The 16,603-nt window shown below is 40.2% G+C and overlaps 1 protein-coding gene across 2 annotated transcripts in view; it reads left to right on the top strand.

Annotated features, from left to right (window-relative positions):
• Nucleotides 1–16,603, top strand: part of SLC8A3 (solute carrier family 8 member A3) — a 176,094-nt gene that overhangs the window by 143,884 nt on the left and 15,607 nt on the right. The window contains exons 2-4 of one of the 2 annotated variants that reach the window (XM_036737154.1): nt 9,647–9,750; nt 10,438–10,554; nt 14,033–14,155. In XM_036737154.1, coding sequence (XP_036593049.1) covers nt 9,647–9,750; nt 10,438–10,554; nt 14,033–14,155 — 344 coding nt within the window. Of the gene's footprint in view, nt 1–9,646; nt 9,751–10,437; nt 10,555–14,032; nt 14,156–16,603 lie in introns of those variants that run through there. The other variant, XM_036737155.1, reaches the window with a different exon arrangement.

Genomic DNA, 16,603 nt, shown 5'->3' with positions numbered 1-16,603 from the left:
TATCAAGTTCAGAAAGGGTAAGGTTGAGGTCTCCCAATATTATAGTTTTGCTGTCTATTTCTTCCTGTAACTCCCTTGACCTCTCCTCTAAGAATTTGTATGCCTTACCACTTGGTGCATATATGTTAAGCAATGATATTGCTTCATTGTTTATGGTGCCTTTTAGGAGGATGTAGTGTCCTTCCTTATCTCTTTTAATTAAATCTATCTTTACTTTTGCTTTGTCTGAGATTAGGATTGCTACACCTGCTTTTTTACGGATGGATTTTTATTAAAAAAAAACTACCCACAGAATAATAACAGAAATAAATTATTTCAATAGCCTAATATCAGAAAAAAAATTGAATATATAAGAACACAAGCTTTTCCCCAACTGATTTGTTAAAGGATACAAACACTTGGGGTGGGGCAGGGAGGTGGTAGAGAGAATGATACTGATACTACAAAAGGAAGAAAAGAAAGAAAAACATCAATCCATCATTTAAAAATAAATAAGGAAGAAAAACTTAGAAGAGTACATAGATAAGCAAGACAGTGTTTAAGCTACCATATTAAATTTGAAATATACAAAAACTTCAAAGTAGTAGAGAATTACAGTTTTATATACAGTCTTCTTTTTCCTTCTTTGTATAGGAAAATGTTGATGTTTGTCATATTTATAATAATAATAAGGGAAAATTTTAAAGTTTTAATTATTGTATTTTATAATTTAATTTTAATTTTTAATTAAAATTTTAAGCTTTACTTTTTTTAAAGTTTAAAAAACATATTTATGGAATTGAACTCAATACCTCAGATGCAGAGCAAAGTGGGATATGAAATCCCATGAGTATTACATTTAATATCTATTATATCTAGACTGCTAAGTGGTACATTGGGTTGAATACCAGGCCTGGAGTCAGGAAGTTCTGAGTTCAGATTTGACCTCAGATACTTATTAGCTATGTGACCCTGAGAAAGTCACTTAACTGTAAGATGGAGATAATGATAGCACCTGCCTCTTGTTGTTGTTAGGATCAATTAAGATAACAGAAAAGTACTTAGTATGGTAGGTAGCACATGGTAGGTACTATGTGTTAGTTATTATTATTATTATTATTAATTCAACCTTAGTTTGTGTTGACATTTTCAGTAGCTGTCTCCCATGTAAATCAGATCATACAAAGTTAGAGATGCCTCTGAGAGAGTTCCAGAGGTCTTCATGTCCCTACTTATTCACAAGAGAAAAAGCAATGAGTGTCAGTTTCAGAGTCTCCCAAGTCACAGCTAAGGAGACCCAGTGTGAGAACCTGAAACCACTCAGGTTTCTCTGCCAATATGATATGTCTACAATAAAGCTCTCTTTTCCTGTTTCCCACAGACCCTGAAATCTGAGTTCAGGGAAGGTTGGGGGTTGTTGGGTCTTCATCAGCAAGAATGTGGAGTCTAGACGAAGAAATAGTAGATTAGGGTTTGAGATTTCAGAAAGCACCAGGGGAAAGCTCAGTAGTTCATTATCCATACTTTATCACTAGATGCTAGAATAAAGAAGATTTATGAGCTCTGGCTGGCCTGAAAAGAATGATAAATTTAGAACTAGTGAACCTTTCTTGATAATGTAAAGAGTTATACAGTAGAAATTAGAAGAAGGGAAGAAGTTATTAAGCCTGACCCAAGGGCCGGCCTTGGAGGTTACTTTGAAAAATGGGAGTCATAAAGGTTAGTATGTCACCTTCTCGATGTGGGGATTTGGTTATCCCTCTCTTAAGGACGAACCATCAAGATTCAAGAAATAGAGGTTCTTAACATCATAAATTCTTAGAGTTGGAAAGGATCTCAGAGTTCATCTAGCCCAATTTCCATGGGAAACATATTTTCTATCTACATCATCCCTAACAAGGGGTCATATAGTCTCCAATGATGGAAAAACTCACTATTTCATGACATCACTTATGCTGTTTTTGGACAGCTTAGCTTTAGACAGTGAGAAATATTATCAGCCCGAGGTTGTAATTTGAAAACGATGTGTTTTGAGAAAGTCATTCTATGTCTAGTTGTAATACTTACCAAGATAAAGTAGGACTTGTTTTGAGGATTCACAAGGTTATGCACAGTATTTTTATTACTTAGAGAGAGGAGGCCACCCCTTATGGCCACTTATTTACTCATTCGGATAGATCTGTGATCTTATCATTTTGGGAATTGCATCCAACAATTTAGATTGCAGCCCATCTATGTCCGCCAATCTATTTCTTTCTTTCTTTCTTTTTTAAAAATTAGAGCTTAACAAATGCTACATTATTTCCATACCCTATAGAATGGGGGGAGGGGGAAACTGTCATTCTCTATTTTGTAGAATTTGGTTTTCTTTTAAAAGAAATAGCAAATTCACCATGTAACTTTCAAAGCTACCCTGCTTGTCTGGGATTCCTTTCTGGCTTACCTTTTGTTCTTCCCTTCTCATTTTTGGGAACTCTATTCTTCCTCCATTCTCCTTCCTATCTCTATCTCCTCTCCACCATTGAAAAGAAAAGCAAAACCCTTGTAACAAGCAAAACAAGTTTCCGTATGAGTCACATCTAAAAATCTATATCTCATTCTGCATCTTGTGTCCGTCACATCTCTGTCATGAGGTGGGTTGCTGTATATTTTATCCAGCTCTTGTTCATGCTTTTCCATACTCTTGTCACAGGGCATCCACCCAGGTTTTTAGGGCTCTCAAATTATGAGGATTCTAGTGGAGCACAAAGGCCTTCTATCAACTGATGTTCAGTGGTCTGTGAAAGGTCCGGATGAGAGAGAGAGAGAGAGAGAGAGAGAGAGAGAGAGAGAGAGAGAAAGAGAGAGAGAGAAGAAGGGAGGGAGGAAAGAAGGAAAGAAAGTGGGCAGCTTCGGCGAGTTATGTCATCATTTCCTTGATGCCAGGGTCCTCTTCGAGAATAAAGGACATTGTATTCAATGGTTAACGGTCTACTCAATATCATTCTATTTTATCATGTGACCAGTCTATCCTCATTGTTGCTTATCTATTCCTTTGATAACCCCCTTTACTCCCCTTCTCTTTTGCAATGTTGCAGCCTGCTCACATCACTGCGCTCTGGGTTACTTTCAAATTCAATACCTCAAAACTCTAAAGACCTGTTAATAGTAACCATAGCTGACATTTATATAAGACTTTTAGGTTTATAAAACATTTTACATACATTATTTTTTTAAACCCTACATCATAAAACAGGGTTGAGTCTTGATTTTGCCATTTTTATGGCTTGAGGCTCTAAGACTTTATCACATTCCAACTAAGCAACTGAATTCCTCAACGAGATATGAGAATATCATATATTTTTCATTTGGTTTTGTTTTAAACCTCATCTGCTCAATTCTGGGCTCACTTTTCAGGAAAGTTTTTGACAAATTGGGATATGACTGGGTTAGTGAAGGGACTGAAAACAATGCCAGGGAAATAAGGAATTTTAGATTGAAGAAGAGAAGAATTGGAGGGGATGTGATCGTTGTCATTTTCTTCTGCTTGACTCCAGAGATGAGACTTAGAAATAACATTTCTCTTATTGGCAAAAGTTTTAAAGGAAGAGATTTTGGCTTGACTTATGGAAAAACATTTTAACAATTAGTGATGTCCAAAAGTGGAATGGGTAGTGAGCTTCATTATCACTGGAGACCTTTCAGTGGAGAGTAGATGCCCATTTGATAGTAAGTCACAGAGGAGATTCTTCTTCTGGTACAAATTGAACTGGATGTCCCTTCCAATTCTGAGATTCTGTTTTCTTAATTGTTGTTCTAATGAAACCCACCTACCCGTAACTTTACCAATTGATTCTTTTGCTCTCTGGGACAAAGCAGAATAAAGTGGTTCTATGGTCATCCACGTTATCAGCAGCAATTAACTCATATGCTCTTGAGAATAAATTTCAGAAGTGCAGCAGGAGTATCTTTTCCCCACTGAAGGTCGTGGCCTCCCAGTGATGAGAGAGGAATCTTTGCAGACCCAGGGGTGCTCTGATCTGAAAGATAGTGTGTCCCTAGCACAAGGGAATCTGCTGAGTTATGATCCAGCCAACGTGGGTAAGCACTGACTTAATCCCATCTTGGCTACTGATGCTATTATGTCATGGGAGCTTCTCTTTTTCCCATGGCCACAGCCAGGTCTTGGGATCAAAACCCTTCATAGTCTGGCACTGGCTTAAGCAGAAAGGATTGTAGTGGAGGTGTGAGCAGGCACTGGAAACCTCTGAAAGCGCTCTTAGCTCTTAAAGTGCCAGATTAAATTTAGGACCAACTGCTTAGAATACTTTGGCTCCAGGGACATTGCGTAAATGGCCACAGAGATGGGAGGAGAAAGAAGGAATGGTGGATGAATTAGGTATAAAGAGCCTAAAATAGTAGATGGGGTCAGATTTCAAACTTCCTCATTTCAGTTCAACTTTGAGACTGAAGGCGAGTTTATAGGGTTAGAAATGACATGAAGAAACCTATGATATTTAGTGTATATATGTATGTGGAATTTGGAAGACCTGCACGGTAACTACTTCTCTGCGAAACATACAATTTGGCAGGGAATACTGACGTCCCTCAGGTGACAGTGCCTAGGACCAAAGAAGCCAGCATGTTTAGTTTCTTTGTGTTGATAGGTTTCCTGTTCAGGTTGAGATTTATTTTTGCCTGAATTACAGATATAATGTATGTTTTATGCAAAGATATTTATAATTAATTGTAGGTTAAAAACTCATGGGAAGCTAGACTATGTTTTTTTTTTGGAGAGGGAAAGGCAGAGCAATTGGGGTTAAGTGACTTGCCCGAGGTCACCCAACTAGTAAATGCATCAAGTGTCTGAGGTCGAATTTGAACTCAAGTCCTCCTGATTCCAGGGCTGGTGCTCTACTCACTGTGCCACCTAGCTGCCCCTAGACTATGTTTCATATTGATTTCTACTTGTTCCATATGACTTCACTTGGGGCTGTGAGCAAAAATGGGGACTAGTTATAGAATTCAGTTTAGCAAGCCTCTGGGTAAGGTAGCATCTCAAGGAATAGAGCAACAAGCCTCTCTACTCCATCCTTATGTGGGGGAAGGACATTTTACAACCGTCCTGGGAAACTTGAGGCAGCTAGTGGCACAGTGGCACTGGGTGGGTTGTCAAGAAGACTTAAGTTCGAATATGGCTGCAGATATTTCCTAGCTGCATGACCCTGGGCAAGTCACTTAACCTCTGTTGCTTCAGTTCCCTCAACCATAAAATGGGGATAAGAGCATTTACCTTGCAGAGTTTTGTGAGACTCAAATGAGATAATATTTGTAAAACAAAAGCACTTGGTGCCTGGCACATAGTAGACACTATATAAATGCTCATTCCCTACCCCCGACTCATTTCCCCTAGAGTCTAACTTAAGCCTTTAATTACAATTTAATCCCCAATCTCTCATCTCTGTTTTCTACAGGGTTGGAGGCTAGATTTCATAACTCTGCTCATAACAGAAGAGAGCATAAGAAAGGACATACTGTTTTAGACATATATTTTATTTAGTATTTTGGCTTAGCAAAAGGCACCAGGGGGATAATTTTAGGAGAATATCATGGCTGCCTTTCATGACATCATCCTCAGAAATTATTGCATTTCCCCAATTCTCCTTAGTAATTTGGGGTTTTTTCTTCCACGGACTTCTCTTAAGATTGTCTTGAAATGATTTCTGTTTCTTCTCCATTGAAGTCCTGCTATAATGTCTCATTAGGCCATGAAGGTGAAATCGGTTCCTTGAGGACTATGCCAATGGAGAACAGACTCTGGCTGGTTCTATCAAACTGTGAAGGTTTTGAGTAAGAGCCAGTGATGTACTAGCTGTCTGCCTTGGAACTTTTCAATTACAGCAGCTCTTGAAGCCTCTCTATCAACCAAACTGTAGAGAGGCTGTAATCTGCAGCTGTGGAGATAATACTTACTGCCAGAATCACACACATATTACTAAAGTCCTTGTTTCTAGTCTATACTGGTTTATGCTCTACAAATTTACTACCTTTTACCTTCTATGATTTAATTAAAAAAAAAGGGAAAATTTCCCTAGGATGACTTACCACCAAATCCCAAATAGTGGCTGAGAGACCAACTCTCTTCTCTGTAGGAAGGAAGCTCAAAGGCCACATGTCCTCAAAATTATGGTTTATAAGGGCTCGCAAACCACCTTTTGTGACCTCTTCCCAGGTTGAAACTGCTCAGGAGCTGGCTAGTCAGTATATGTAATTCTTTGTTCATGGTAAGGGCTTTTTGTTTTTTTTTTTTGTTTTTTGGTGTAGTGATCATTGACTTTTCATTTTAAGAATGATAAGATTATAGATTTGACTTTAGGTAAACAGTGTAAGCAATGGGTATTCAGGAAATGGACAACTAAGGGCCATATAATGACATCTTAGTTGAGCAGAACAGTTGGACCACATCATTAATTAAACATATCAATGTTTTTTAAAAAAATGGACAGAAAAATAGAAAGAAAGGACACTTGTACATAATGGGTGAACAAAATTACATCAGGATTTGCGAGTACACAGTTCAATGAGAGGCATGAGAGATTGAAAACCTTTATTCCCATTCCTCTGCAAATGGAGAGGACATCATCTCACCCAACCAAACTAACAATGCTGTCTCTGTAGGAGAGTCCTGGATGTCTTGAGGACAGTTCACAATTCAATTCAGTAAATATTTGTGAAACATGGACTGTGTACAAGGGATTATGCTAGGCAGTAGAGGTACTGAGGTCTTCCCACCTCTCCCTTGACCCCCCCAAACAGTTTTTGCCTGAAAGGAATTTATAATTTGTTAGGATTTTTTAAAGACAAATAAATTAATCGATCCCAAAACAAGTCTGTCCTACAAACCCTTGACCTTTCCCTCCCACCCTACCTTCTTTCCCAAGAAAGAGATTTCAGATAGAGCTTCAACCAACCATGCTTGATTTTAGTTGCCTATATAGAATTGAGGAGCTATTTTAGTTTCTCTGGGCTCAAAGATAGAAACGGTGACTGGTCCCTTTTGAAGTTTAGGCTGAGGAGAGGCCTCAGCATATCCTTTTAGGCCACTTGAAATTGTATGGTGGTTGAGTTAACTTTGACCTTGTGGTCTCATTGGTTTTTATTTCCCTTTCTTTCTTTCTTTCTTTCTTTTAAAAAAGACGATTCTTGCCCTCTCCTTCCCTGGCTAGCCTGCCCCACTTCTGCCTGCTTATGATACTTTTTTTCCATCCACAGCAAAACAATTCACATCAAGGTAATTGATGATGAGGAGTATGAGAAAAACAAGAATTACTTCATTGAACTGATGGGGCCCCGCATGGTGGATATGAGTTTACAGAAAGGTGTAGTACCCTGTCCTCCACACTAACATTAACACTCTTTCTTCTTCTTTCACCTCCCTTTTTTCCTCTTTCTTTCTTCTCACTCTTGTTATCCACTCTCCCTTTTCCTCTCTTATTCTCCCTTCCTCTTCTCTCTCTCTGTTTCTCTGTTCAGTTCTTAACACTGCCATACACATGTCAACCTGTCACATGGTACCCATAAGGGATCTATTCAATGGCACTTACTTTCTTTGTGCAATCAGGGTGGGATCAAGGGAATGGGTGAAGAGAGAGAGAAAAGGAGAGAGACAAACAGAGAAAACAGGGAGGAAAGTAGGAAAGAAGAGATTCTGATCAATATTACATTGGAGGCTTTCTCCTACCCCACCCCTAGATGTCTGGCAACCAGGAAAGAAATATTTCACTTAGGGCACAAAATAATCTGTCTCCAGAGAAAGTTGTATGCATGATCTCTGCTCTTAAAGAGTTTACAATCGAAAAGCAAGGGTTCTAAACTTTTGTTTTTTGGTGGTACTAATCCGATTGGCTGATGATGCCTCCTCTCATTCTCCTGTTCCTCAACTTCTTCTCAAACAAATTCCTGGATGGTTGGGGAAAAGAAGGAAAAGAATGGGATGCTATGCATGTCTGTTCTCCCTTTTCCCCACTGCCTCACTCACTAGCTTGGATTAAATAAGTGCTACTCATGAGCTCTTTGGAAGCAGTGAAACCTCTGGAATAATGTTATTAAATGAAGAAAATAGAGTAGAAATAGAAAAGGATTTCAAAGGAAACCAATTATACTTTAAAAAATAAACAAGTTCATGGTCATCCGGTTAAGAACTCTTGATCGAAAGGAAGACAAGATAAGGAAAACACATAAGAACACATGCAACAAAAACCTATAAACAAATAAGCATCCCAGGTAGTTGAGCACAGATATGCAGAACCATCTACCTAAATGATAGATGCCTAGATAGCTGGCATCCGTGTAGAACAAGTGACCCTTACAACAACAACAAAAAAAGCAAGCCTACAAAATTTCGCTGAAATGAGGTAGGAAACCAATTCAGCAGGCACTACCTAAAGATTCAGGCTTATGAAATGTTCAAGTCCTCTCAGCCCCCAGGGCCATTTCAGCCTCAGTCAAATGCGAGCAGCTAAAAATAACTATGAGGATGTGGCTGCTTCTGTATATTTTGTGTGTGTGTGTGTGTGTTTTAAAGGAACAGTAGTGCAATGGAGGCTGCCTAACTGTGTGCCAGTAGGTTTATAGTGGTTACAGTTATAGAAAATTCCTACCTCTGGCTTTTCCTTTAGTTTTACTTCCTTTTCTTTTTTAAAAAAAACTATATATTTTGTTGAGCTACTCAGAGACAGAAGACAATTGTCCTCCTGTGTCTCTATCAAGATAAGTCAAGTCAACAAGCAATTACTAGGCATTTGCTATATGCTAGGTGTTGTGTTAGGCACTGAGGGTATTTTTTTCTCATGGTGATTAATTGTGACATGTAGTGGAGCCAACTTTGGGACACAGCACCAGTTATATTAATATAATTATATAATCTATATCATACATAATTACATAAGCTAATGGGCATTTAGGATTCAATTTACATAATTCTGTTTTACAAGATGTGCCTGTTGCAACTGTAGAAGGGCATCTAAGACATGTCTTTTCTACCAACAAAGCTTTGAAACAGGAAAAAAAGGCATAGTATACAATCAGCCATCTTAGAGCCAGAGACAGTATAGGAAGGGTTTCTTCTCTCTCCTCTCTTTCTCCAGCTGTCTATTTCCCTTATGTTTAGATCTTTCATGAAAAACAGGTATTAGGCTCATGGGAGGTAAATTATCACCTTGGCTATATTGCCCAATTTTGGCTGACAGTCAGCGGACAGGATGCCATCAATACCATGTGATGCCAGATGGAATGTGTGTGGCAGAAAGATACCTCCCACTAACCATCAGCGGGGACTAAATCTTCTCCCTGTCTTCTCCTACCCCTTTCCTCCCTCTCCCCTCCTACCTATCATTCCTGCCTCCTCCAACTCCTTTCCCCACTCATCTGTAAGAATTACAACTGAGATGCTAAGAAAACCAGAGACCAATTGTTATGATGATTATTTTTAGAATGACAACCAAAAAACCCCAAACCAACAAAAAGCCAAAACCACCACCAACAACAAAAACCACCATAATCCTGCCAATGGCTGTGGCGGGATGGGGCTGCATGTGATGAGAGCAATGGGTACTATATTGCAGAATGCACTCCAGGAGACCAGCCAAGCAACGCACTATACACACTGTCTCTCTTGTTGTCCCTACAGGAAAACCATAAGGGTTAAAATAGTAGATGAGGAGGAATACGAAAGGCAAGAGAATTTCTTCATTGCCCTTGGTGAACCGAAATGGATGGAACGTGGAATATCAGGTGTGAGATTCTTTAAAAAGAAAGAAAGAAAGAAAATTTTAAAAATGAAAAATTTAAAAACAAAAAAGCAAATGAAATAGCTCTATTTTTCTCCCCTTTTTCCTCCCTTCTCCTCCTTCCTCTTTTAGACCAATGGACTTTTTTTATTCTTTACTTGTCCTGTATTCTCGCTCTCACCCTGTTTCGGTATCATCTCTGCCTTTGTAGCCTTAGCTTATTTCCAGTCCTCCTTTCCACCTTCTGTGCAGCTGCAGCAGCCCCAATTTATGATTAATCCCCCTCCCCCTTTAGTTTTCTTTCCTTTGTGTTTCTGATGATGCATCCTTCCCTCCCTTCCCCCACTCTTCAATCTCTTCTCATGCAAACTCCTTGGTGGGTGGGGAAGAGAAGGAAAAGAAAGGGATGCCATGCATGTCTGTCCTCCCTCCCTCCCCACCCCCTCACCCACTAGTCTGGATTGAATGCTGCTCATGAGTTCTTTGGAAGTAGGTCTGGGCTGGGTTGGGGGTGGGGGTGGGAGAGGGAAGGAGTAACAGTAACCCAGCTCTCTGGGTTTGTTATGAGGATGCTTTGATGGGCTTTTTTTTTGCTGCATTCCACCCCCTCAATTGAGTTCTCAGCAGGCTGACCACATGTTCCCTCTTCCTCGGATTGAGGTAAGTGCGCCTGCTTGCCTCTGTTTCATAGATGGTGAAGCAAGGCAAAGAATAAAGATGCTACCTGCTGGACGCCATGAAAAGAAGGTAGCTAGGAATCCAGAATCCCCATATGCTTCTGCCCAGCTAGATTTCCAACTACCAGATGGTATCTTAACACTTACTGTTTATTTGGGGGATAAAGTGGTGTCCCCTTGGTGATAAAGCTATGTCCCCCTGTCTTGCCACCCTCCCAACATAATACAAGATCCAGATATGACAAAAGCATGGAAATTTCTTTTGTTGGATCTCTTAGCAAGGTCTAATGGAAATTGGAGATGGCTTAGCCTTTCTTAGGGTTGGCCCATTTTCTAGGGGATGGGTTTTCTGGATGGGGGAGGAAGATGTGGGCATTGTAACTTTTAATTTTGCCTTTGCCTGTAGAGCAGGCAAATGGAGACTGCTTTCAGGTACTCCCAGTTTCCATACTCCTCCCTCTACCACTCCTGGTAAAGGAAATAGGATTTTTGCTAATGAAGTGGTGAGCCAAAGTCAAGTACTACTGTTGCCCCACTGCCACCAAGGCAAGGAGACTACATGTTGGATGTGAGGAGGACTGGCTTTTGTGAAAAGTAGGGAGACTATTGGAGGCCACTGCTTTGGAAGTCTGGGGAGAGATTAAAATGATAAGGGAATGTGAGTACCTAGGAATACACAAACTCCAGGACACTAGGTATGGTTTCCTTTTGGGAATAGTCCAGGTAGCTCCAGGCACCTGCCTATGCTCCTCTTTAAGAATGATAAGGTTTGGCAAGCCTCATTTGACAACGGAACAACAGGAAATGTTCCTACTCAAGGATGGGTCAATCATTTTGGAAAGATTCTATTCTCCTAGAATAAAAGAGTGATACCAATATGGAATGGTACCTTCCTCCTTCCAAGAAACTCAAAGAAGAATGCAAGAAATCCTACAACTGGAAACTCAGAGACGTACCTCCAGACCCTTATCTCAGGACTATCAGTGCCCTCGCCTAACATTCAGATCTGATGTTCCTAATGCTCTGCTTTTTCTAAGGTGACCTTAACCTCATTTTTTTATCTTTAGATTTTATACAATTGGTGATCCAAAGCTTTTATTTCCCTAGCCAGGATCCATGTTCAATTCTGCCCTTCCCCATCTCTGTCACTTGAGCTGTTGTTGTTAGCCTGACTTAACTATCCCACCAGAAGGAAGAAAGACCAGAGTATGGAGAACTCCTTATTTCCATTGCTTCGCATCCAAGACTATATATATAAGATCCTACCTTTCTTCGGAAAAGTTTCCCAGCAGTGAGGATACTGCCCTAGCTGGCTGTTCCCTTGGGCACTTTATCCCAGCATTGTCATGGAAACACCATGGTTACCAGAACGACTGCCACTCCCCTCCCCCAACCTCCAGAATGGAAGTTTATCTTAAGATATGGTACATCTTCAGCCCTAAGGCCCTTGGAAGCTGCTTCCCTCTGCTTTTCACAGTCAAAACTGCATAGGTAAAAATGAAAATGTCTCAACAATTCTTGTCAGACAGTTGGCATGAAGATGGTGATGGGGTTTGGCAACAGCTTAGAGTGGAAAGAAGCAAGGATGTGTTTTGCTATTCTTTCCCTTCATCTGATCAACCATTTCTTTTTTTCTGTTCCTCCTTCTCTCTCCACCTCAATAACAGCAAAGGGTTCAATAATCTGAGTCAAACTTACCATAAGACCATCCAATAAGAAAGTAAACAGCTATCGAAAGCATCGCCGATCTCTTGTTAGCACCTTTCTTCTTGGTGACGAACTTTAATTCCAGAAGGCAAATGCCTCAGAGTGGCTAATTTGGTTAGAGAAGTTAGGATGCAAAAGTGTCAGCAGAATTCTGATAGACCTGAATCTTGCCGTGCTTGACAGTGACCAGAATACCAGAATGACAGAGGAATTCAGAAAACCCATCTTCCTGACAATAAAGGTTCAAGGCAATTTCTTTACTTTCTATTCTGTTGTCTGAGGGCCTGGTTTCTTGTTTCTTAGGTTCCTTCTAGTACTTGTATATAAGATCAGAAGTAAAAGGGATACAAGCCTCCTTTCGGAGCCTCAATAGCAAACTAACCAGCAAACCCGAAACACCAGAGTTCTCTGCTATTCCAAAAGTTTTAGGCAAAAATACAAGAGATGTTTTTCATTATCACAATAGTTTAGGTGTAAAGTGTGTGTTTGAAGCGAGGGTCATAAAGTATTTAAAATGGTGCAGTTGGATGAGCTTTAAATGTCACCCCTTCCCCACGCCCCCCACCATGTGGCCAAAATTACAATTTACTTTATGGGAAGAAACTGGATTAGAAACAGAAGACCCTAGGCTGAGAGAACAGAGCAGATTTCAAAAGTAGGATTAAAAGCTCTGGATGAGCTGCTAGGATGGGGGAGGAACAAGGCACAAGGCCCAGAGGAGGAGATGATTGTCAGGAGCAAGATCAGATACCAAAGAGGCCAGGATTGGAATTCTGAAAGGCATGCCCAATATTCATCATCAGAATTGTTGTAAGAGTAGAGATGCAACTTGGGGTGGGGGTGGGTACAGGGAGGGAGATGGTGTAACAGTAGAAAGAGCATTGGATTTAGACTTGTAGGACCTGAGTTAAAAATCTCATTTTTGCTACTCATCAATGTGTGACCTTGGGCCAGTCACTGAACTTCTCCAGCCCTCATTTGTGAAATGAAGGGAGTAGAACAGATCATCTTTAAGGTCCCTTCCCTGTTAGAATCCTATGAGAGATGAGAGCTAGAGGGATGAACCTTACTTAGCCCTTTGCTAAATTTTACCTGCCTCTATATCGTTTTACCAGTATCTATTTTCTCATCTAGTCTAGTCTAGCATTTCAGGGGATGGGCACTTATTGTTTATCCTTTAAGTGTTCCATGAAGTAGAGACCATTGATCTGTTACGCCTCCTTTAGTTCATTACAGCCATTCATGGGAATTTAGAGATTTCCATGGGGAGAAGCAGACTGGCCAATGATATTAAAAATACTAAGCCTTTATTTGACTTTTAACTAATACAAGGGAAAGCCAGGGGGAACAATGGTTAGCGTTGGACTCAGAGTCAGGAAGACCTGAATCTTTCCTCAGATACTAACTAACTTATGTGACTCTGAACAAAACACTTCATGGGAATATTAATAAGAGGACCTACCTCACAGGGTCGTTGTGATGATCAAGTAAGATAACACATGGAAAGCATTTTGCAAACCTTACAAGGGCTATGCAAATGATAGCTATTATTAATATTATTACTTGGGGGCATGAGGAAGAGGGTATAAAGTACAGTTACCACAGAGATGAGGATGCAACTAGCTCTGCAGAGGAGCAGGACATGTCTGGGGCATTTGAGTCTCAGTTCAGGTTCTTCAGGGAGGAAGGACATCAATGATCCAGTAGGAAGCTGCCTTCCTGACCTGGTCCCCAGGTTAGGCCAGGCTCTTTGAACTCCTATTTGTGTGTGGCAATATGGGAACAGCTGTGTTGTCCCATACAATAGGGCTGCTCTAAGATATGGATGAGGGCTGGGGGATTTTATAGGGAAGGCAGGTATCTCACTCAAGCTCCTCTGCTTTTCTATTTCTGATATCACAGGTAAGAAGGTGCCAAGGACTCCAAATATGAGGATTCCAGGAAGAGGCAGGCCAATGGTACCAGGCAGTAGGAGGGTCAGCTTTCCTCACCTTCCTTTGAGAATCGAAACATGTCACAAGAAAGGCAAGGCTAAGAAACCCAGAGCTTATATTTTTGGACTACTACATGTGGGCTTCTGGTATCCTTTCCCACCCTTTCAGATTACCCTCAGTCCCATCATATTCCTGGGGAGCAGAGGTTCAGATGCCTTAGCAGGACTTTCAAACATGGAGAAAGAAGGAAAGAGACATACTGAGAGAAATACCCCCAGGTTCATGAGGAGCATTATCTGAACACCTCCCACGAAAAATAATAAGAAATGCTCATTGGCCTCCCCCTCCTCCTATGTTTACCCTCACCTTCAGCTCCTCCCTGTAGAAGGATATAGTCCCAGAGAAAGAGGAAGCTGAAGAGATGCTTAGGATGACACAAAACAGGAAGCTGCAAGATGACTGCCACTCCTAGGGTAACAGAAGATTCTGCCCATGCCAAGTTCCTTTGGGGTAACAGAGGCAAAGTGATCCCTTTTTTGGCATGTCCCACCAAATGAAACTGGGAGCTAACTGAATAGAGGTCATTGAACAAGCCTTCCAGATTCTTTCTCTGAGCTGTGTCTGACTGCTATCAGTCTCTGTTTTCATGTCTATGTGCTTTCTTCCAATCCAAGTCGACAAATACTGTACCTATTCTATTCTAGCCTTAAATTTATGATCCTTTGATCTTACTTATAAATGTCATGCTTTGTAATAGAAATATAAAGACAAAAATGAGACAGGCCAGGCCTCAAAGGGCTTCCATTTCTATCAGAGGGGGACACAAGATGAACAAAGATAAATGTCAGATAGGGCAGGAAGTGGCTAAGGTAAAAGTGAGATCTGACAAAAAGCTCTGGGGAGAGCTAAGAAGACAGAGGGTTAATAACTTTAGGGAGATGTAGGAGATCAGGAAAAGCTTCACTGAAAAGGTGACCTTTTAGCTGAGCCTTGAAGGAAGACAAGGCTTGTAAAATGTGGAGATGAGGGGGAAGTGCATTTCAGGGAAAAGGGGATGGCTTGTGCAAATACAGGAAGATGGGAATTGATGTGTTTGTACAAAAGGAAACGGCCCAGTTTGGCTGGAACAAGATACTGCATGAGAGGGAAGTAATGTAAAATAAATCTAGAGAGAGGTGACAACAGGTCGTGGAAGGTCTCAAATGCTTAGTCAAGGAGGAACCAGCGGAGGGACCAGGGAACTGTTGAAAGTTCTTGAGCAGGGAAGCAACGTGATCAGACCTGTGACTTGGGGATATTAATTTAACAATTATGTCAAAGCTGGAGGATGGCTCATGAGTATAGTGGGGTCTTCTTCAACCCCCTCAATTTGCAGATGAGGAAAATGAGGTATAGAGAGTTAAGTAACATGTCCAGGGTCACACAAGTGGTGAGAAAGAAAGAGGGAGTGGAGATTTGTACTTTTGAAAAACTCTGTGATGGCAAATTTGTTGTCTACAATGGGATTTTGCTTGCAAAAAAAAAATGACTGCTCCCTGCCAATACTCTCATTGACTCAATTCCCTTGAAGCGTGTGTAAATGATCTCATAAACTTAGATAGATGGGAAAGTTGACATATAAGTCAATAGATATTGATAGTCTCTGTTACCTTAAAAAATTTTGGTATTATAACATCTAAGATATTTTCCATGTCTTTGGTATCTTCTTCGCCTTCAGTAACCTTGTGAATTGATTGTTCAACACCCTCCCAACTGATCCAGCACAGGCTTTCTTTATTATATATATGTTGTCTAATTCAGCTGATTTTCCTGTCTTTCTTCTCTTTAACACTATTTCTACTTCTTCTGTAAGTACATCTGAGGCTGTGATGTTAAGGTCCAAATATGGTGGCTCTACTGTCCTCAATGTTGAAAGGAATTTGTTAAAAAAAATCTTTGCAGGTTTTTTCCATTTTTTCTTGTTTCTTGCCCTCCTTCTGTGGAATTTTCACCCTTAAATGCCTTCAGGATGACTTTGTTTAGTTGAATCTCGGACCAAACTGTCTTTAAACTTCTAATATTTTCCTCCATTTTCTGAAGTAGTACTGCTTATAATCTTAAATTATCCTTCTCTGTAAGACTTTACTAATGAGTTTATATTCTAAACCAGTATTGCCATTGCCTGATATGTCTCTCTGCCTAGAAATGAGTGTTTTCTGAATAAGATATCAAAAGATTCTCTTGATCTCCTTGTTTTCGTAATTGATCTACATTGGTTAAACTTACATATGAAATTTCTATAGACTGTATCTCTACCCTTTCTTCCATCCATAATCCATTATAAATAACTGTGTTTGAATAAGGTAGTATTACATTTGTTTGAAAAAGTTAGGATTAAATTGGTTCACCTGGCACATGTTTTTCCAATCTTTATTCTTTTTTGTGATTTTGTACCACTTTCAGTCTTTGTCCTCATAAGTTGGTGGTCTGACTTACGCAAATGGCTGAATCAAAAATGATTCCCACATTAGTAATGGGTCATTTTCTGTGTATTATAACA

Source organism: Trichosurus vulpecula, chromosome 8 (genome assembly GCF_011100635.1).
Source record: "Trichosurus vulpecula isolate mTriVul1 chromosome 8, mTriVul1.pri, whole genome shotgun sequence".
Lineage (NCBI taxonomy): Eukaryota > Metazoa > Chordata > Mammalia > Diprotodontia > Phalangeridae > Trichosurus > Trichosurus vulpecula.
The sequence above is the reverse complement of the archived record's forward strand: the minus strand, read 5'-3'. Positions and strand labels throughout refer to the sequence as shown.